General features: G+C 39.4%; 2 protein-coding genes across 5 annotated transcripts; both read left to right on the top strand.

Annotated features, from left to right (window-relative positions):
* The first annotated feature begins 1,118 nt into the window (after positions 1-1,118).
* Positions 1,119-8,138, top strand: LOC113016259 (cytochrome P450 2J6-like). The gene is made up of 9 exons (XM_026158961.1): positions 1,119-1,385; positions 1,880-2,039; positions 2,133-2,282; positions 2,518-2,678; positions 3,962-4,138; positions 4,235-4,373; positions 4,562-4,749; positions 7,021-7,162; positions 7,636-8,138. The coding sequence occupies exons 1-9, from the start codon at positions 1,185-1,187 to the stop codon at positions 7,809-7,811; spliced, it is 1,494 nt and encodes a 497-aa protein (XP_026014746.1). The 5' UTR covers positions 1,119-1,184; the 3' UTR covers positions 7,812-8,138.
* Positions 8,139-9,103: 965 nt separating this feature from the next.
* il23r (interleukin 23 receptor) lies at positions 9,104-22,113 on the top strand. Of its 4 annotated transcripts, none has more exons than XM_026158703.1 (19): positions 9,104-9,200; positions 9,370-9,480; positions 9,601-9,702; positions 9,840-9,941; positions 10,346-10,484; positions 10,661-10,827; positions 11,397-11,520; positions 11,602-11,768; positions 12,164-12,300; positions 12,404-12,605; positions 12,718-12,800; positions 13,477-13,675; positions 13,762-13,965; positions 14,258-14,356; positions 14,511-14,666; positions 17,194-17,334; positions 17,473-17,560; positions 18,010-18,100; positions 19,057-22,113. In XM_026158703.1, the coding sequence occupies exons 4-19, from the start codon at positions 9,881-9,883 to the stop codon at positions 19,705-19,707; spliced, it is 2,709 nt and encodes a 902-aa protein (XP_026014488.1). In that variant the 5' UTR covers positions 9,104-9,200; positions 9,370-9,480; positions 9,601-9,702; positions 9,840-9,880; the 3' UTR covers positions 19,708-22,113. The 4 variants fall into 4 exon arrangements, with proteins under 4 accessions (XP_026014488.1, XP_026014487.1, XP_026014489.1 ...); XM_026158702.1 differs by having other exon boundaries at positions 9,104-9,243; XM_026158704.1 differs by having other exon boundaries at positions 9,104-9,243; positions 9,370-9,702.
* The last annotated feature ends 2 nt before the right edge of the window (positions 22,114-22,115 follow it).

Raw genomic sequence — 22,115 nt, 5'->3', positions numbered from 1 at the left:
TTTGAGTAGCAGAACTAGACGTTTCATTGCTGTTTATGGTGCCTTTTGGAAAGAGATTTTTGACATCTCTTTGTTTTTTTTGCTGCACATTTTGGCAGAACAACCCCAGGACACAACTTTGGGGTGTTTTCACCTCCCTCCTTCAGAGGTTTTCATTCTTGGCACCTGCTGGAGAGCAGCCCAGTCTGGGAACCACTTGTTGTCCCAAACCTTACATCCTCTGTGCCGTGGCACGTTAAACCATCAAGTATAAGCTAAACACATCTATTTCTTACAGTGTACATTTGTCTTTTATTACATTTTTCATGTCAAGCAGTTTCTGTTTCACCATTGTCTATTTGTATTATGTTGTGAGCCAGCATGCTGTTTGATTAAACCTTTAGACATTACATACACTATTATACTGTATACAAATATAAGATTCTGACATTAAACTACACACTTTTTAATGATTCATTGTTGAGCCCTGACTGTGAAGCAGTTTGAAAGACCTTCTGTGGTTTTAAATGTGCTGAACAAATAAACGTAGCCTGATATGAAAATGTGTGTGTGAGTAACATATATTCATCTTTCACTGAATCCAGTTTGGATTGATCTAATTCTTCTTAGCCTGATTTCTTTTAAGTTCACACTGCTATCAGTCGGAGGTGCCTGCCCTGGGCATTTCTCAATGTTTGTATTGTGCAATACGGTTTTGTGTTCCTCAGCCATTACCTGGCAACAACACAGTTACAGCACAATACAATGCCCATGTATGGTGTGTTCATTAACTTGGAGTGTAATCTGGCCATATGTGGCTATTATAATGGTGCAAGAGCACTCACATTTAATCAAAGACAACCTCCAAGGGAAGGCATCACTGCAAGAAATATTCATTTTACTGACTTCATTATTTATCTCCTTGATTGGGTTTTTGTATTTAAAAAAAAAAAAAAAAGATATGGGCATAGACATCCGGTCACTGTATGACAAACCACAGTTCTGCTAATTTGAGTCACAGAACTAAATGTTTCACTCAACTTAGGGGAGAAAAACAAACCAAAACCTTGTTTCTAACAACTAGGAGTGTAATCAAGGCTTTATCTGGACTTTGGGCTGGGTTATGTACTCTCGGGCATTGGGTTATATAATATTCTGTCCCTGTAGCTGAACACTGAGTTACTTTTGCATAACAGAGTAAAGCTATGGAGAGAATATACAGCGTGCTCGGCCTGGAGTGGATTGACGGCGGGAGCATTTTACTATTTGTGTGTGTTTTCCTGCTTCTGACTGATTTTTTGAAGAACAGAGTGCCAAAAAACTTTCCTCCTGGACCGTGGGCTCTTGCTTTCATTGGTGATCTTTGGCGTATCCAACCTGCCAGGCTTCACTTGCAGTTCGCAGAGGTATAGAAATAGCTTTATTGCTGTGTAGTCGAAAATAAAGGGTCAGAAGCGTAAACAACACTCAGCTATATCACACTGCACTTTTTGCGTATTGATTTAAGTAAATCAGTAAATGTGAGGTTTTGTTTTTTAAAAAAAGTCCTAAACATGTCAGGTAAATAGTAAATTATTAACTTAAATGCAAGATAGCCAAACTGAACTCTATTCCAGATTCCCCTTTGTTCTCTTTACTGGGGGTCGGGGTGGGGGGCACAATATTGATACATGCTATTAATTTTATATTGTTGATTAAGTAATTTGTCCTCCAGATTTTAAAAAAGGGTAACTGAAAAACCCAACCAGCATTAGAAATTATACTTTTAAATAGATTTCAGCAGCTGATAAGAAACAGTTAAACTTGGGGGTTAAAACTGAAATGGACAATCACATGACAGTGACTTCTTAAAAAATATGTCCACTCAGTGGTCAACCACAATGTCAATGCCTGTGTTCAGTTTGCAGAGAAGTATGGAAACGTTTTCAGCCTGCGACTATTTGGTGGAAGAATTGTGGTCGTGAATGGCTACAAGTCTGTGAAAGAGGCCTTGGTACAAAAAGGAGAAGACTTAATAGATCGTCCTGTCATACCCATATTTGAACTAGCAGGAAACAAAGGTGGAGTTGGTTGTATTTTCATATTTGAAGTTGAGCAAGATCAGGCTCAATTTACACCATTTTGGAGTTAATGTTTCTGTATGTTCCTAAAAGGTCTTGTGATGTCAAATGGTTATCCATGGAAGCAACAGAGGAGATTTGCTCTTCACACTCTCAGAAACTTTGGTCTGGGCAAGAAGACCCTGGACTTATCCATCCAGCAGGAGTGCCAGTACCTCATAGAGGCTTTTGCAGATAAGCAAGGCACAAAAAAAATTAACTCACACTACCTTCAACTTTGAAGACAAACGCATGCACCAACAGCTACATACATTGTGTACTTAGGTATCATGACACCTGTTGCATGCGATTCATATAACATGCGTTGTCCAGTGACTCATCATATTTGATGTTTTGTTTGTGATGTTTTGGGTCCCAATTTTCTTTATTATTTTGACATGATGCAAGGGTTCCTCAGTCTTTTTTATGTATTTTACAGGAAAGCCCTTTAATACCCAGTCACTGATAAACAACGCTGTGTCCAACATCATCTGCTGTTTGGTGTTTGGGAATCGATTCGACTACACTGACAAGGAGTTTCAGTCTATTCTCCAGAAATTCAACAAGATTATGCATTTACAGGGAAGTTTGTCAGTACAGGTGAGAATACATCCAATAATTTTATTAATTATTTTATTCTGTAACTAAAATGTGTTTAATTTGAAACATTGCCGAAGAAATTTTATTGAAAACGAATACAGTAATGTCAGTCTACTAAAACTAAAAGGTGCGTATTCAAACTATGAGTCATGTAAATGTACACAAATATTATTGTGTGAAATCTATTTTATGAATCAAAGGTAAAAGTACTGATCTGGCACTAAAATTGTCCGTGTTGCTGATATTGTTAAAATTAACCAGTCGTATTTTTGCTGCAATTGTAGGATCCATAGTGTAAAAGTTTACACAGTCACCAAACAAGCAAAAGATTATTTTATGTTTGAAACATAAATCCCATTGAAGTTGCATAAATAAGGACATCCGACTTAAAAATCAGCTAAATCAGTCAACAAGCAGCCAACAGTAGCTTTATTTCCAATCCAAAAATTTCTGTATGACATGAAACTGTTGTTTCTAGTTAAGGGGAAGTTCTAACTACTTTATGTTTAGTTAGATTAGGCAATTGAATTCAGCTCTATTTACAACACTATATCAACAGTCGTCTCCAGGTGCTTTATGTTGTGAGGTAAAGACCCCTACAATAATACAGAGAAAACACCTAAAGGCAGATGATCCTCTATGAGCAAGCACTTGGTAACAGTGGGAAGGAAAAACTCCCTCTTTACAGAAACAAATCTCAGAAAGAACCAGGCCCAGGGAGGGGCCACCACCTGTTTACATTGTCTTACTCTAAACCTACTCACCCACCCCTGTTGCTTGTCACGTGTTTTCATGGTCTTACGATGTGAAGATTCATGTGCTTCTGTGCTGAGGAGTTTTTGTTTTCTGTTCTCATACTGATCCCCTATCAGGAGCTCAGTCTGAGTACAGTCCTCTTTTTTCTCCTCCATTGCCCTTTTGTCTCGTACATTTCATTGTTTTTCTTTACGCTACCTGTTCTGACCTGTCTCCCCAATGTGATTTTTGTTTAATGTATGTATGGTTGAAAATCTCCCGTGACCGGTTGGGGGTGACTGGAGGGAGGACAAAATATACATTAAAGGACTAGTGTGGGGAATCTGAAAGGAGGTCAAGAAATTTATATCTTCACTTCTTAAGAGAAAAGAAAAACAACCTCAGTTCTTGTTTACATCTCCTTGTGTTTTGGGATCTAATATTTCATGACATTTGAAGGGGTTTCCAAATATCTGTAGTTCTTGAGTTATCTGGTGTAAAAGCCAGTAGTCAACAGGTGTACCTGAAACTGTCTTCGAACTCTGTAGATGTACAACACAATGCCCTGGCTGATGAAGTGGATTCCTGGATCTCACAAGGAAATATTATTTCTGGTACAACAGTTAATTGAGTTTGTAAAGGTAAAGGTCAATGAACACAAAGAAAATATTGACCCTTCATCACCAAGAGATTACATTGATGCTTTTCTCATAGAAATGGGAGAGGTGAGTAAAGTGCTCCTTGTCTGTTGTCTACATTTCTAATAAAATGTGTGATTTGTTGGCATGTAACACATTTTTGATCCTCTCTCACACTTATAGAAGGAGAACAAAGAATCTGGTTTTGATTTACAAAATCTGTGTTTTTGCGCTCTGGATCTTTTTGGTGCTGGAACTGAAACTACAACCACTACTTTACACTGGGGACTGCTTTACATGATCTACTACCCTGACATACAAGGTGTGTTTATGAATCACATCCACCTTTACTACATATTTTCTAATCAATTTGCCATCTCTTTATATTCTCAGGGGGTCCCTAAGAGATCATATGTATTGTGAGAGGATGCGTGTAAGATGTGTAAACTTTCCCTGTAAGTCATCTATGCTGCACACAGACTCACATTGTTTCCTGTTTTCACTGTGCAGAGAGAGTCCAGGCTGAGATAGATGCTGTGATTGGTTCATCCAGACAGCCCTCTATGAGTGACAGAGAAAAAATGCCCTATACTGATGCTGTCGTTCATGAGATTCAGAGAATGGCCAACATCATCCCCCTCAATTTGGCTCACATGACAAGCAAAGACACCACACTGGATAACTATGCAATCCCAAAGGTATACAGTTCATATGTTATTTCCCAAGTGAGGTTTTTGTCATTTTTTGAAATGACCTATCCTTTTATCAGATAATTAAGAATGTTTTTAGACAGATTAAATGTAATAATAATAATCAAAACCAAAAACATGCTGGGAATTTGGGTATTTCACTTAAAGTACTAAAAATCCTCCTTTATACGCCAACTCTAGAGGCGTATAAATATATAAATACATTATCTCAGGAACTTCTTTAAGTTTCTTGAAGATTTTTCACCTCTCATCTGAGAAGCTTCTGGTGGAGAGTCCCGGATTTAAGCCATATTAGGAATGTCCCTTAAGAGGGTCACTGGCCCACTATTGATCATCTGCCTAATCACATGAGCCAAAGGTCTGAAGTACACTAGGATGAGGTGTTTGGAGAAGTCTCTCCTGAGTTTCTCTGATAAAGGGATGATAGGAGATGACAGTGCTGACAATGCTATTCTGTTTTCCTTCTGTTTCTCCCTAGTTGATGTCTGACCTTTTTTACAGTATCTTTGCTGATTCGATAACCACATGCTTTAAGAGCGTTCGTTACATCTGTGTGCTCCATCTCTCTCTCTTGTGGCTTGGAGGGAACATTTTCTGCCCCGTGTTGCAGGATCCTTCAAGAAACTTAGAGAAGTCCAGTCGCTTTTCCTTCCAAGTGCACTAGATTACCATAACCTGGATGACTGACAACCTTCACAGACATAAATACATTATATTGTCAAAAGTAATTACTTACTCATCCAAATCACTAAATCAAGGTCTTCCTGGCACTTTAATGGCCACAGGTGTATAAAATCAAGCACCTTAGCATGCAGACTGCTACTACAAACATTTGTGAAAGACTGGGAGCTCTCAGGACCTCAGTGAATTCCAGCGTGGTACCGTGATAGGATGTCACCTGTGTAACAGGTCCAGTCATGAAATTTCCTCATTACTAAATATTCCACAGTCAACTGTTAGTGGTGTTATAACAAAGTGGAACCAATTGGGAACGACGGCAACACAGCCATGATCACATAGTGGGGGCCAGCAGATGCTGAGGCGCACAGAGCACAGAGGTCATCAAATTTCTGCAGAGTCAAACAATCAATCACTACAGACCTCCAAACTTCACGTGGTTTTCAGATTAGACCAAGAGCAGTGCACAGAGAACTTGATGGAATAGAGCTGCAGCTGCAATCTTGACATCACCAAGAGCAAAGGAAACCCAACAGATGCACGCTGCGAAAAGCACGCTGCCACTGGACTCCAAAGCAATGGATACGTGTTCTCTGGGTTTGTCAGGTGCCAGCATTGTGCCAAGTGTAAAGTTTGGTGGAGGGGGGATTATGGTGTGGAGCTGTTTTTCAGGAGTTGAGCTCTCCCCCTTAGTTCCATTCAAAGGAACTCTTAATGCTTTAGCATACAAAGAAATTTTAGACAATTTCATGCTTCCAACATTGTGAGAACAGTTTGAGGTTGGATCCTTCCTGTTCCAACATGACTGTGCACCAGTGCACAAAGCAAAGCCCATAAAGACACAGATGAGCAAGTTTGATGTGGAAGAACTTGATTGGCCTGCACACAGTCTGACCTATAGATAGAAAGCCTTTGGGATGAATTAGAGCAGAGATGGCAGGCCAGGCCTTCTCATCCAACATCAGTGTCTGACCTCACAAATGTGCTTGTAGAAGAATGGTCAATAATTCCCATGAACACACCTTTAAACCTTCTGGAAAGTCTTCTGAGAAGTGTCCAAGCTGTTATAGCTGCAAAGGTTGGGCCAACATCATATTAAACTTTATGGATTAAAGATGAGATGTCACTCTACTGTAGCACAGGACGGCAAGTTCCAACATTCGAGGAGGGCTCAGAGTAGATTGCTACTCCTACCTGTCAAAAGAAGCCAGTTTAGGTGGTTCGGGCATCTGTAGGATCTGTAGTACTGAGTGATGTGTCTAAGGCATGCCCTGTCAGGAGAAGGCCTCGGGGTAGACCCAGGACAGACTGTAGAGATTATGGATGGATGGATAATTGTGTAATGTAACACAATAATCCATTTAATAGCCCTGCTCTTTAGTTATAGGAATTAGCTTCTTCCATGAGCTGATTTTCCACCAACTAGCAAATTAACACAATTAACAATTGCACATTTTATTATTTTTGACATTTTTAAGTTTCTAAATTCTTGAGAATTCTTGATTCTGTCCAAAACTTTGTTTCAAAACTTGCATTGGAAACAAACTAGTAAAATCATTTACTTCAATTGTATTTTTTCAGGGTACCATAATCATAACTTTACTGCACTCGGTCCTGTGTGATGAATCGATGTGGGAAACTCCACACACCTTCAACCCTCAACATTTTCTGGACCAGGATGGTAAATTCAGGAAGAGAGAAGCCTTTATGCCTTTCGCTGCAGGTTAGTCAGTAGTTACTCCACATATCCTGTAACACAGTTGCATGTTTTTTATGGGTATGTGTTTACAGGGGCACTATAAAATGTTATAGCTTCGTGGAACACCAGAAAGGGTTCAGATAGGAAGCAAAACACCAGTTTTCCCACAAAGACTCTGATCTGTTGAAGACCTTCCCTGATTGAAGTGCATATGCATATGCAAATTTCATAGCATTAAACTTTAACCTGCCGGGTTCCTAGTACAAAAAGTGTGCATTTTTTTTTTGTGCTGGCACCCTTCTTTTAAATAAAGAAGAGTATTTCCAGTAATGTGTCCCGTTGTGTGCTACACATGAGATATGGAAAGTTTAGCCAGTGTCCTGAAATGCTTTTCCCAACATTTTACAGACTTCATGTGTGAAGAACTACAAAAATATCTGTGAATTAAGGTGAATGTCCTTGTGAATGAAATCACTCAACTTCTGGTGTATTCGTAGGTAAGCGTGTGTGTCTTGGGGAACAGCTGGCCAGGATGGAGTTATTCCTGTTCTTTACCTCCCTCCTCCAGAGATTTTCATTCACTGCACCTGCTGGAGAGCAGCCCAGTCTGGAGTTCAAGTTGGGAGTAGCTCGGGCCCCCAAACCTTATCGCCTCTGTGCTGTACCACGATAAAGCAATAAATGGCACATAAAATGCCATGTTTCTTTGCATGTATCTTTATCTATCTCAAATTTGAGGGTATAGTTTATTCAGGAAGGAGGGCTTTCTGCAATCTAAAATATTCAAGTGTGCAAAAGTAAATAAAACAAACTCCTTAAAAGAAATCACTGGTATGCAATTTCCTGCAGTCGCTTCCTCTGCACATTGTCTTTGTAGTTAAAACGCGACGTCCTTGAATAAACTGTATGTTTCTCATTCAGACCGCTATTTGTTAAATTTCACACTGTGGTTTTATTCTGAGGTTTGGAAGTTGAAAAAAAAAACACAACGTGCCGCTCTTTACTGTCGCTCTCTTAAAATCACTGTAGTTTAAAGATTGATTATTAAAAAAAAAAAAAAAAGTTCTGTGGAGCATAAAGTTTATGTGAAAGAAAATGAAATGTCAATAAAAGGTTGAATCATTTAAAAATTTGTGTATTTTTTATTTATAGTATTTGTGTTAAGAATACCAAATTTTGTCATGTCACTTGTGAAAAGTAACACTTTCAGAGAGTTTCTGAATTTGAACCATGAACATGAAGGAGTATTAATTCTGAAAACTGCCTTAAACCTCAAGCCACCTTTATCTCACGAACATGCACCCCGTCAAACTTCTGGGTTTTCCCTGTAAACCGTTTGAAGTTACAGATGGAAAATATCTTGTGAAAGAAAATCACAAAAGCCAAGATAGCTAGAGACTTTTAAACAGTTGAGGCTGAAGTACTTTGCGGGACTACAAACGCTAGCAAACGGGCTCAGTGAGAAAAGATGTTCGAGTGCAAATCGATTTCTCTAAAGAGTTCTCTGTAAGTTTCTTTTAAAAATTTTCTAAAACACATTTAAGATCCAGGATGTGTTTAATTTCCATGTCACTGAGCAGTTTTCTGTTATGTCATTTAAAAAAAAAAATCTTTATAACCTTTATTATGTAAGTCTGTCCTTCAGCACATTTTGACTTATTGTGTCAAATAACCAAGTTGTCAGCGTGCTTTTCAAAGTAAAATGATTGATGTCACCGTGTCGCTTGCTCGGTTGACCACTGGATTATGTGCCAGCAGCAGCATGTTTAATGAGAGCAGATGCTGAGAACACTGATGTTTCAAGTCAACAGAATCGTTGTGGTGATGAAAAACAGGCAACAGAAGTAGGGCAACAAACTACTCAAAAAAATGATCAAAGTTTCTGCATTTGCCAGAATACCACAAAACTAGGTCACTGGCCTCTTTAAGACATTTCACTCCCATGAAAGAGATCACTTTAGTCAGGTGCTCCTCACACAGCAAGTCGTCTGACGATCGATTCACAGCAAAAGCCTTTTTGGATGGTATCTTGATAAGAAAACCCAGACAGGATGGAGTTCTGGTGAGCGTTATCTCAATCTTTCGCCTATATGTCGAAAGTGATGGTATGTGCAGTCTTTGAGAGACAAAAACATACAGAGAAACACGTTACAGTCGTTGATCGCTAGGAGACTCTCCTTGTGGGATAATGCAGTTTTTTTCTCTCTCCCTATTCCTGTCCTGTCTTTCAGGTTCTGGGTGCCGCAGGTGAGTAGCGATAAGGCTCGTTAGCCACCGGACCAAAACCAACGTGTCCCAACAGGCTGCTGGCAGCGAAAGAATTGAAAGTTAACATGCTTGACGTGAGGAAATACTTAATCTCAGTTCATCTCAGTTGTGTCAGCAGGATAGAACATTGACAGGAACGTGTTTTCTCTTATCTGCCACGGTGTTGTGACGCTTGTACTTGTTAATGTTATCAGCTTCAAGCTTGCACTGGAAAGAATGAGACATTCAGTTAAAAGCTCTTCCTCCGCCTCATGTTAGGCAGCTCACTCCAGTGCTCCCGCACGCAGATGACTGAGGTAGGCTTTGAAGATAATTTTGTGAAAGGAAATTTCTTTTAAGTGATTCCTAAGAAGTAAGAAATTTGTCATTTTTCATTTTGTTTCCTAAAAAAACAACCTGTTTTTCTTCTCTTCTCATTTCTTTGTTCTTACAGCTGCTGAAGGGGTTCTTCGGGATTCAGAAAAATGAGCTGAGATGACTGTCTCCTCAGTCATTTCGAGATGTATTATTGTACTTCTTACTTTTTCTATCAATTGTGAGTGTTACAGGTTCCAGCTATTTAAAAAAACACACCGCCATTACTCTGTTTCTGCTTACTGAGATCCCTTATCACACTTTGGTAGCTCTTGTGGTTTTGAATTGTAACCCTTGCTTCGGCTTTTACCACAACTTCAACCCAAGTGTTTCAGTAATTAAATTAGCAGATACATAGTCATGGAAAACACTTTTACTTTGTCTGTTCTTGGCATTCCTTCTTGCACAAAGAGGATTTTTTGGGATCTCCCACTCACACATTACAGCCAATGAATGTAATGATCCACTTGGTTTTTATAGTAAATGGGTTTTGCTATACATAAGGTATTTATTGGAATGGTCTAAAATTCACTTTCTCGACTAATGCTGTGGGGAAAACTTCATGCATTTGTCTTTTCCGGACAGACTTCCCTCTTCTGCCTGTTGGCTGCCAACGAGCGATGACTACCCGGTATACTGGGTACCTGGTTGTAGAGCCAGCTCCACTCTTTCTCATGGGCTCAAATCTGACGGTGTACTGCCACACCCATAAATGTGATTGGAGGTGAGAATCAGAACAATGCTACACAGTATTCTGCCATGCATGAAAATCTCCCTGCTGTGTTTGTAGCTATCAGCTTTATTGGCTCATATTTGATAACAGAAAATTAGTTTTTAGACTTCTTGTCCCTCTCCACCAGTTAGGAAATGATAATTAAAAGTTTTCTTTTTTACATGCAGAGCCAAGATATACATGGTGCTAAATGGCAAGCCTGTGGATAAATGGGAGAGAATCAACTGCACTACAGTGAAATTCTATCTGCCCAGCATATGGATCCCACTGTCTGCAGCGATCTGCAGTAATTATATGCATAGCGTTGTGAATGGAGTGGATCTACGAGCTGGCCGTATGTACAGTTTACAGCAGCTGCAAAAGAAAATTTGTGTGCAAGTGCAAAAAATAGAAAGAGAGAGTAAGACACAAATTTACAACACTGCCTATAAAAGTGGCATAATAGTAAGAAAATGCAGTGGGGTTGTAGGTAAACTTGGTTTGCAGCAGGCTAAATAAATCACAATTGTTGTTTTTTTGTTTTTCACTGCTGTCTGTTACGGCTGATGTTGAGCAGAACTTGGAGGCTGGGTTATTGGAACATAGTTTCTTTTTTATTTATTAATTTTTCTTGTAGAAGCTAACCAAACAGTACAAAATAAAAAAATAAAAAAAGCAAAGTGAAAGGTAAACCCATGGGTACCTTGTAGTAATGGGAGCAGATGTGCTCAAACTTTAATTACTAAAATATATATTTTTAGGAGAAAGTATAAAATTATTGAAAATATGCATTTGCTAATATTTTACACTTTGAAATTTGTTTATAGAAGTGACACAGAAAGCAAATGACTAGTTTTCATTTTCCAGCAAATGTAAAAACTAAGGTCTGTTTTTTTTTTTTTTGTTTCAATCATGTGCTTTTAGTGCCTCCAGATAAACCTGACACTATAACATGTGAAACAGCAAAGAGCTCATCCTTAATAAACTGCTCGTGGACGAGGGGGCAGGAAACGTACCTCCCTACTCTCTACAACATTTCTGTAAACAGGTATGGTGTTATGTTTTTGTTTTGTATTTTCTTGTTTATCCAAATCTCATGGTTTGATTTTTTTTAATGTTTTATTTTTAGGGAAAATGGGAGTCAGATACGTCTATTTCAAATCCAGGATGCTGACAAAATCACCATACCACGAAGCATGTTTGATGAAAACACTACATACCTGATCATTATCACTGCTTCCAACCACTTTGGAACATCACAATCCGATCCAGTTGTCCTACGTGTGAAGGACATAGGTAAACCTGTGCTTCTGCAATACTTACACAGATCTTGAATTTGAATACTTGAATACTATTGAATGTTTTTTTTTCACTTGTTAATTTCAGTCTTTCTTTTTTTTTTTATTAGAGTCATATAGTTTCTCGAGAAATGTGTCATCACCTGATGTATCATTTTTAGAAAGTTTTTTTTTTATGGTCACAGTTTGACTAATTTGACCTTCTTATCAGCAAACTGTTTTTCTGTTTGTGTAATATTTCTTTGAAGAGAAATTTACCTACGCCCTCGGATGAGCTCTGTCACTATTTCAGTAAACTTTAATTGCCCAGAATTTCTGTGCCATTACAGAATATGTAGCTGTTTCTGTCTCTATCATTTGTGAGCACTATATTTGGTTTCCTTTGTCTTGCAGTGATTCCCGATGCACCTATTATTATGCAGATACAGTTTCCGAGCAATTCCGTAGCAGCCACATTGCAATGGAAAAGCAATGAATCCTCAGTTTATCTCAGACCTCATGTCATGCTGCGCACAAACAACACTTCCTGGGTAAAGTTTTATTAACACTCCTCCAACGACACTGTGGGGGGTTTTTACAGCAAAAGCCTTTATCTGGCACCATGAAGTTGATCTAATCTCTCAATGTTTTTAGGAAATGAGAGCGGGCGTGGAACTCGGTAAGAATCTGATACGGGTAGATAATCTAACACATCTGACTGAGTATGAGTTCCAGATGAAAATATGCAACACAGCGCCTGTGCCGACACATACCAACGCAAGTAGTATTAGCGCCAGAAAAGCATTGCTTTGCAGCAAATGGAGCCCGTCTGTGAGGAAGAAAAGCCCTGGAAAAGGCAAGCTCACTGTTCTTGCTTATCATAAGACAGATGCAATGTAAATGTGATGATATAAGAATTTGTTGTTTCTAATTCATAGCCCACAACTTATTGTCTACCCTCCCCTCAGGTCCATCCCAGCAGTTGCAAGTTTGGAGGAAGGTGGAGAGGCAGGGGACAGACGGCCAGAGGAACGTGACTGTTTTGTGGAAGGTAATAAGTTATGGCCACTCATGAGCCCTGGCTTTTGTTGTTATGCTGACAATTATGAATCCCAAACATCCATCAAATACAAGAAATGTTTTTTATAATGCATCAGTTTGGTTATAACACAGAAAGCCTTCACTGCTGATTGGTTAAAAGGAATCATTTATCATTTTGTAAATTGCAACCACTTGATTTGCTGCGGAGACCTTTTTGTTGTGCATTTTACATGAAAGAAAAAACTTTCTCTTGACAGCGACTTCCTGCACAATACCTGACCACAGAATAATCTAACACAAAGCCTGTCTTCTGGCAGCAGTAATTTCAATTTATACAGTAAAATGAAAGTGGTGTCAGACCTCTAATCTAACTTTTGGATAATAAGCAAGTAACTGTATTTCAGACTGGCAAACTATATTACTAAAAATGAGTAATATAGGAGTGCAGGTAGAATTTCAATTTCATTTCAGTTCTAATTTTTTATCCATCACAGCAAAGTGCAAAGAAATATAACAGCCTCTTGGCTAACGCTAAACAAGGGACAATTGCAAACAGGAAATGCCATCCTCTGATCAGAGGTTTTACAGACACCAGCTAAATTATTTTACATAACACGCAACCCTAAAGAACTTAATCTGCAAATGACAAATGTAAATATTAAGTGATGACTGGATTTCTTTCCCAGCCTCTACCACGAGAGGATTTCAGTGGCAAGGTGATTGAGTATGACATCTTTCTGGATAATGGTCAGAAGCTTAAAACCTGTGCTGCCGAGTGCATCCAGTGTTCAGTTCAGCTACCAGCAGAGGTTAGCAGCCTGAGCATCAGTGCGGTCACCACATATGGAAAGTCGCCACCAGCTGATGTAATTCTCAGACAATCAGGTATAGCAATACTGCACACAGAAGATTAAAACAAAAGTACGGTTAAGTTATGGAGAAAATGAAAACTAAATGTCTTCACTGTTCAGGTGTCCCTGGATCTCTTCTGATCAAATTTAGCCCTGCTGCTGATGGCAGTGCTGTGTTTGTTTCCTGGTCGTGGACAACAGGAAACTACCCATCGACACAGGAGGAAGAACTGCGGTATTACGTGATAGAAAGGACAATTGTATCTGGAGAAGGGCTGTGGTGGCAAAAGTTGGCCAAAGATCTAAACAGCACATCAATCACAGGTAGACTCACCACTGAGCCACTAGGGAATCTGGCTGTCCACATACGAACAGCAAAAATATTGCATCACATAAATGCAAATTTAAATTTATGAAATGATATAAAGACACCAGGGCTTTAAATGAGAGAAAACAGTGGCCTCTTGTGGCCATTTGTTGTATTACACCAGCACAAGCACAGAATGCAGATATGGTCTTTATATACCTTAGCTCTGTAATTGTGAACTAATCTTCATATTTGCAAAATAAATAATATATTTTAATATAATGTAGTTTTTTTCTGGCTTTGCTTCAGGTTTGGCTCCAGGTGTGAGGTATAACATCTCTCTGTATGCTGTGACCACCAGAGGTGTCAGTGCTCCATCATCCATACTGCTCTACTCCAAAGAACAGAGTAACACTTCTTCAGATTCTTTTTTAAGAGAAGTTTATTTCTACATTTTTGAAGATTTTTTTAAGCATGTGCTAGATTTTGTGAATCTATACCTGGGCTTCAGGAAACACTTACCGTACCCAACACATAGTCTTTGCATCACTGTGTGTTTCAGAGCCACTTTCTGGTCCAAACCTCTCTGTGCTGGCCCACGAGGCCCGACGCATCCAGATCCAGTGGGAGGAGCTGCCCGTATACCAGCAGAGGGGTTTCATCACAAAGTACAACATCTATTGCAAAACACCGGAATCCAAAGACAAAGAATTAAATAGTGAGTATCAAACTGTATATGCCAATTGATGGGATGGGCATTTTTTCACAATCAGCTGTTCGACGAAAAAACATCATATTAACTGATAAATTGAGAAACCGAAACAGACATTTATTGTAGCGGTAAGTGAAAATTGGTAGGTTGTCTATAAACATTATCGGGTCACCTTATTTATCCTTTTAAGGCAGGTCCAAAATAAGTACCTGGCATGCTTTGGTGTGACAGAAAAGGTTTAGTTATATGAGCAGGCTGTTGCTTTAAAGAAAAAGTCTATTTTTTTCTTTTTTTTAACACATGTTTTTCAGCTGCTTTTTCAGATCAGTATAAACACATGTTGATTTGCACTGAAGGTTTAGAGGAACCACAACTTTGCGCTGTGTTTCCTGTTCTTCTACATCACGAGCCCTGCCTTTTATGGAGCACATGTAGGCATACGTTTTGTGTCTGTATTCCACCTAGGTCAGACAAAGTCCTCCTGTGGGCGCACACATGTGGGAAATTTATGTATGCAATAGTAAATTTATGTAAGCACAAATTGTGTCTGAGCAGAAGACTTGTGTTACAAAATGGAAAGTGTGCAACCAGGATTCCATCGATACTCCCCTCCCACAAAGATGCAGTGCATCAGCAGGGTTTTTCACCTCTCGCTTCCAGTAATGTCATGAATTTGAAATGTTAAACTGCTGCATGTGGATTATGTAGCTATTATGTTAAAAATACTTTTTCAAAAAAAGCTAAAAGGAGGGGACAGCATCACTGTCTAACATGACAAGAGACCTTTTTGGTAGTTTTCTCTGAAGTCCTACGCATTTTGTATCTATCTTAGATCACCTTGGTGATTGATTGTGTATGCCGAGATCTCACCTAAGAAAAAACAGTTGTTTGTCGTCATTTTCACAGAGTCTTCAGAGTTTTCTAGAACTGGCTTTGACCACAAACAGGAAGCCATGTGGCTATGTGCACAAATGCATCCGTAAACACAGTTACAAACCAGCCTGCTTTGTGCACTATTTTTGGAATGTCAGCTTTAAAGCACCTGAGAGCGCACATTCTGCTCTCTCAAATGTGCTACGTGCAGATACTAACTATCAGTGTTCTTTGAGGTATTTCAGATAATTACTTCAGTGATCTACTTTTGTCTTATGCCATTTTGCTCCATTACTCATATACTGTGCCAAAATATAACCTGCAGCCAGATCATGCTAAAATCTTTTATTGGCAGTTAATCCTCTTACACTGCACTGAAAGTTGCAGCTTACAAGAGAAAGTCATGTGGAAACTGGTGAGATCTTTGCACTCAGAGACAGTCATGATCTGACTCAATGTTCACTATCTCTGTTTGGTAGAAACGTTTAACTGCAAATGATCTGCACAAACACACCAATACATGAGTGGAAAAATACTGGTTAGAAAAAGTTTGATGGGATTGTGGCTTTAACAGAGGAAAAAGGATCAGACTGACGTTTGGCCAATGAAGTCCTTGACAAGTGAAAGAGTCTCTTTGTTACAGATTTATCTTGTTTTTCCTTCATTTTCTGTTTTGCAATAATGTGCAAAAGTCTTGAGCCAACCCTCATTTCTCTCTATTTTTCATGGAAAAATGAGAAATGAGTGCTGTGGCTTATTAATTCTTTATTCTTCAGCACAGCCTGAACTCTGTTAGAGAGCTTTATGGCAAGTAGTTTTCAGGTGCAGTTCTCGAAGCGTTTTGAAGGGCATTCAAAGCTCTTTGAGTGTTTTCTGCCTTTTGTTCCGCTCTCTATCAAGATGATCCCGCACTGCTTCAGTAACGTTAAGGTTGGGGTTATTGGATGGCCAAATCATGACTGATAGTGTTGTTGTTTGTAAAAAAAAAAACTAAAACAAAAGCTCAAGCTGGGCAAATTAAGCTAGCCACAGGCCTACCAGTCAACTATGGACAAATGATGTAGTTATTGCTATTTATTTTTATGTGCAATCAACACTTATGGGGACGTCATCAGTGTAATACACAAGGTCTGGCTAGACCACTAATCAAAACTGGTGTTTCAACAGAACTGAAAGTACTAGGGTGGCAAATTCCCCATCAGTAATTGAACCTGAAAATAAACGTTTACTCATAAGAAGTGTATTTTTTCCCAAAAACCAGGAAATTATTTTCACCAGTATCCATTGTTACAAGTGTACACTCAGCAATCCACAGACACCCACTTCCCAGAAAGCGTTGGTGCATCAGAACCATTTTTAACCTCAGTAGTTCAGCAGAGCCAAGCAGGTTTCAAGCAGCACATAGGCCACACATCCTATGATCATGCTTGTTGACAGTAGGCTGGAGGACGCTGACTAAAACCCCCAAATGATATGTTATCTTTACAAGAGGACGAGGCCAGGGAAGTAGTGAAGAAACAGAGGGATCGTCCATCTCATGCAAAAGAAGACATGTTGATGTTCAAATAGCAGCATTATGCCGGTCTTCTTCTTAAGGCTACCTTAAAAATATTGTGCTTGCTTAAAAAAAGAAATATCTCTCATTTGCTTCTCTACACAGAGACTGTGTCTGCACCTGGTCCAAGGCAGGAGTGGTTGAACTGTCCTGAAGGAAATGTGGTTCTGCAAATGACTGCATCCAACTCAGCAGGAGAAGGACCGCGAGGGCGCCGGATCTACTCTCAGCCTGCAGCTCCTCCAGGTCAATATTCTATTGCCACAAATACTAAAACATATTTAAGCTTTTAACTCTCCTTTTGTATTTTGAGGACAACTAACATCAAAATAATATTATTTTCATAACTCATAAGTGTTGTCTTTCTTTTCTTGTCTCCTGTAGTTGGCCTGGTGGTTGTGTGTGTTTTCATCGTTGCTATCTTCATTGCGATCATAGCCAACCTGATGTGCTGGAGATGCGTGAGGGAAAGGTATTAATCATTTATGCTCGAAATGAACAATTAAGCTCGAAACAACTGTTGTCCGACAGACACAAAACAAAACCTAACAGCCAAAGTATTTCTAAGGATACCACATCAGGACCTTAAGTTTTGTTTTACTAGTAACAGCGATGGATGCCATTGTGGTCGGCTTTATTAAAATGCCACACCGCAACATGAACAGATGAACAAGAAGCCACAGATTTAACACGAAGAGAAACTTAAACCAACACGTGTAGCCTACTAAATGTGGTCAAAGCACTCTTTCCCAATCTGGTGGTTTTACCTGCGGAGAGACTGATTTTGATTTGCAGTAGTAGACAGCTGTAGTAATACACGCATGCATCAGTTATTTTGTCTAGTACCTCAGAGGCACAATAAGGAGGTTTTGTTGTAGCGTTTTAATCAAAAACTGAAAATCTAACTGTTTTCTGTCTTAGGATCAAACAGAAATGTATATCCTGGGGACCTGCCTGGCTAGTTGAAAACTTGCCAAAACCTGGACACAGTAATGCCATCAGACTATTGGAGGTAAACAAAGCAAGCATGTCCACTGAGATGACATTCATGCTCATCAGCCATACACTGTACATAAAAGATGAATATAGCTACTATAACATGACATTTTGGTTTGTGAACTCTGCATTTTAAAGCATCGTGATACGCTTTAAAATATAACATTTCCAAAGTAGAATTACTGTGGCGATCACTTTAGTCTCTTTGTGCCGTTTTTCGTCTCTGCTTTGTGCTTTTGGCTTAGCTAAATGCTAAGAGAAAGATCATAGAAAGTTCATATCTTCATTAGGATAGGGATTTATAATAGTGTGTTGGACTATAGTAGGCAACCATCCCAACACTGATCACAACAAAAAGGGGAAATGCCTCCCACACACACAAACATTTCACACAGCGTGCAGTCAATTTGCATGAATGCATTTGATAGGCTGTTAGCATTTGTGGAGCCAATGAGAATCAACAAGTGATCAAATCGATAACTGATATCGATAATGGAATTAGAATCTCCACATTTTTCATTGTTCCCATTCCTAGTTCCAAGTAACGTAGCACTGGAGTCTAATAGTGTTAACTCACTTCTGATGCCAGCCTTAGCGGATGCTCCCAAGTCCAGGAACTGCAGTTGTTGACCCTTGGCACGTATTGGCTTCATTTTTCAGCCAAGGAGACTACATCTTACTGTCAGCATAATGACCAAAAGAGAAACAACTAGCAAATGAAACAACTCCACCAGTGCCAGCAAAACAAAGAAATCAATTTGCCAGTTTTGAGCTACACTAAAAATAGCCTACTATTAGTTTCTAGACATTGCTAGCCTGAACTATCGTAGGAAGTCAATGCTACTTCCTGCTTTCGTTCTGAGAGATTTAGATACTTTGTCTTGATGACACACATAACTCTGAAACAATTGCATTGTATTTATCTCTCTAGATCTAAGTATGGATTTGATTTGTTTGTTTTGTGGTCCACAGCACGATGGAGTCGAACCATTATTCTCGTGCACCCACAATGACCCTCCACTGTCCCCCATCACTGTCATCTCCCAGGAGGAGAGGGATGAAATCTACCCCAACATCCATGTTGAAGAGTCCCAGATTGGATCAGGACCACTCACAGTGAAAACACCTTTCCTGATGTCAGATACTGAGAAAATGCTTGTTGACAGAAGGCTCGAGCATGTTTGCTACAAACCCCAGATTGGCATGATGACTTCAGAAGAAGAGGAGGTGAATGAAGTGGAGGAGAAGCAGATGGACGCTCCATTAAATGGGGAGGACGGCAGTTGTTCAAGTGTGTTTGAAGGATTACTGAGTGGCTTGTTGTTGAGTGTGGATGTGAATTCCTCTTATTCATCTCGGGAACGTACTCACGGCTTTTTGAATGATCGTCTGAGGCCTAAACCTCCTGAACCAAGCACAATATCTAGAGGCTTTCAGTTCTTACAACAACATAGAGGGACTGTGGATGAAGTAGAAACAGACTCTCCATCTCTGGACTTGCCACAGGATGAGATTATGACTCCTGACACAGCAGACCCCAGCTTGTCTCAATGTACTGGTGAGATAATACTGTTTGGCGGTTACTTCCCTCAGATTGCTGCCGTCAGCAGTGATCAACTGTAGCATGGACGATGGGGACAACACAAAGAAAAAAAGATAAACCTGCACTACAAAGAAAGCATTATCAAACCACCTTATCGCTTGAAATGATGATTTCAGTAACTTTGTGCGATCAGAATGAAAATCTGCCTGAAATTGTTGTCAAAAACAAATTCATGAAATAAATTTAAAGCAAAAAAAAACTTTATCAAGTTTGCTGAATGTCAAACATCAGAGTGACCTGATGGCAGAATGGTTATGACCACATGAGGCCAAAACGTCTCCTGAATATATGAATAGATATAACACTACCCCTCCAAAAATGCTAACAGTGGAGCACACTCATACATAAACAACTTTCTTCCATGCAATTTGGACTCATGGGATCATCGGTCTGTTGCAGGACTCATGCATGGAGACGTGTTAGCCCAGGAGTCGATTTAAAATCACTACTGTGAAAGGAAGCCAGAGTACCTGGAGAGAAAACGCACATTCAGAAAGGCCCCAGCCTGGATTTGAAACTAAACTCTTCTTGCTATTTAAACAATGGTGCTAGCCACTGTACCGCTGTGCTTGTAAATAGCATCATAGAAAAATATTTTTAGTATTTAGTGATTCACATCTATCTAATTTGTTAAGAAAATGATTTATGTTTCCAAGAGAATTAAACCAGGTAACAAAAAAATAGCATCTCCTCTGTTTCCACCATCCATCTTTTAGTGATGTTGTCATCTCTTTTAATCTTTACATTTATCTGGTAGATTGTTGTCAACTTTGGTAAAACAGATTGAAGGTGTAGACAAGATGTTTCCCACTTACTTAAAGAATGAGTTAAAAACTCATCCACTCACTGGAAGATCTGTCACTATAGAGACATTCATGGTTTCTCTGGATTGAACTGTAATATTTTGTTGATCCTCCGATAAGCATCATGAATTTCATGTTCTTGTGCCTGCCATAACATCTATGAGGTGGAGATGGTGGAGGATTTGCAGGCTGACATTAGAATTTAGCATTAGCATTCAAAACACTGTAAGTAAAGTGTCACAGAGATGCTAGCGTAGCTTGTTTTTATTATTAAGCTTGTTAAAGAATACCCAAAGAAACTGTAATCTGGGTCCAGATTTTAGACTAGACTGAGAGACTAGTGTCTCAAAAGCATACGTGAAGCTTAGCGTACTGCAGTCTGTCGCCTGATCTTTTAGCTAACACTGCCTGTAGTTATATTAACCTCATGATTTATTGATGTACAGAATTCAGTTTGAGGTATTTAGCAGTTAGACTCGACAGTCCATCACAGCAGGAAAGAATCCCAGCCGTGATAGGGATTCGGGTAGGACAACCCAGGAGTCTAGACAATGGTGGTGGAGATGAAGATGGAGGCTCGAGTGATGAGAGGCGGTATTGGGAAGAAGGTGGGTTGCACAAAGGTGGCTGCAAGGAAGAATGAGAGATGCGCATTTAAAGTATGCAGAGTGAAGGAATAAGATTCATTCGCAATATCAGTTCTCTATTGCATCACAAAGAGTCAAGAGGAAGAAAAACACTTCCTATGAGCAAGCTTTTAGTAATTTCTTGCTCATAGGCTCATACATTGACCTGATTAATTACATGGTCATCCACTATCAACAGTATGTGACAATCACAAAAAAAGAGCCTGGAAACCAAACTGTGCTTGCTAATAAGCTAAAGATGAAACCACATCCAATTAATCAAGCAAAAAACAAAGTAATGTTATCAACTTTGATAGTGCCTTTATCCAGAAAAATCCAAATGCTTGCATCAGGTCAAACTCACACATTAGGGCGCGACCCCTGCATGTTTCTAAGTGCTGGCACCACACTTGGTGAGTAGAAAAGCAATGAGTGTGAAATTATTCCAAAACACACCCAGGCTAAAGCCTTCTGGGGCTTTCCCTCTGCAGTCGGTGGCTCACTGTCGGGTTTTGTGAACCTTCATTTCTACTCATACATGCACCACCTGCAGTTCAATGCCATTTTTATCACTTCCTGAGAGCCGGCTCACTTCCTTAAAAGAAAATCAACATTTCACGACAGTCTCTCCTTTACTGACATACTACATTTTAGGAAGTCTCCAGGTTAGAGATATCTCGTTATTCTTGCTAATTTAACCACTACAGGCATATCCATTCATCTTGAGTCTTGTGTTGTATTTCCGAAGAATGCGATGCCACATTGGAAAGTCCCCCATTGCACCACATGGAGATGTAACAGAGGGACTGAAAGACTTTGGGCTGCATGGAAAATCTGATAATGTAACTCGTTCTGAGAGCTTGTTGTGCTTTTGCAGGTCCTTCTTTTCAGGAGGTTCCCAAGCATCATCTAAACAGCAGCTCGAAGAGACGCCCCCCATAAGATACTAATCAATATTTGCACCTTTTATCGCACAATAAAGTTTTGCTGATCATTTAT

Source organism: Astatotilapia calliptera, chromosome 23 (genome assembly GCF_900246225.1).
Source record: "Astatotilapia calliptera chromosome 23, fAstCal1.2, whole genome shotgun sequence".
NCBI lineage: Eukaryota > Metazoa > Chordata > Actinopteri > Cichliformes > Cichlidae > Astatotilapia > Astatotilapia calliptera.
Note: the sequence above shows the minus strand (reverse complement) of the source record. Positions and strands in the feature narration are given on the sequence as shown.

Coding starts and splice junctions, on each gene's coding strand:
- il23r (XM_026158703.1), top strand. CDS start 9,881: ATGACTGTCTCCTCAGTCATTTCGAGATGTATTATTGTACTTCTTACT. Junction 12,606..12,717: donor GAAGAAAAGCCCTGGAAAAG/GCAAGCTCACTG, acceptor CCCTCCCCTCAG/GTCCATCCCAGCAGTTGCAA. Junction 13,966..14,257: donor AAACAGCACATCAATCACAG/GTAGACTCACCA, acceptor GCTTTGCTTCAG/GTTTGGCTCCAGGTGTGAGG.
- LOC113016259 (XM_026158961.1), top strand. CDS start 1,185: ATGGAGAGAATATACAGCGTGCTCGGCCTGGAGTGGATTGACGGCGGG. Junction 1,386..1,879: donor TTCACTTGCAGTTCGCAGAG/GTATAGAAATAG, acceptor GCCTGTGTTCAG/TTTGCAGAGAAGTATGGAAA. Junction 7,163..7,635: donor CTTTATGCCTTTCGCTGCAG/GTTAGTCAGTAG, acceptor GTGTATTCGTAG/GTAAGCGTGTGTGTCTTGGG.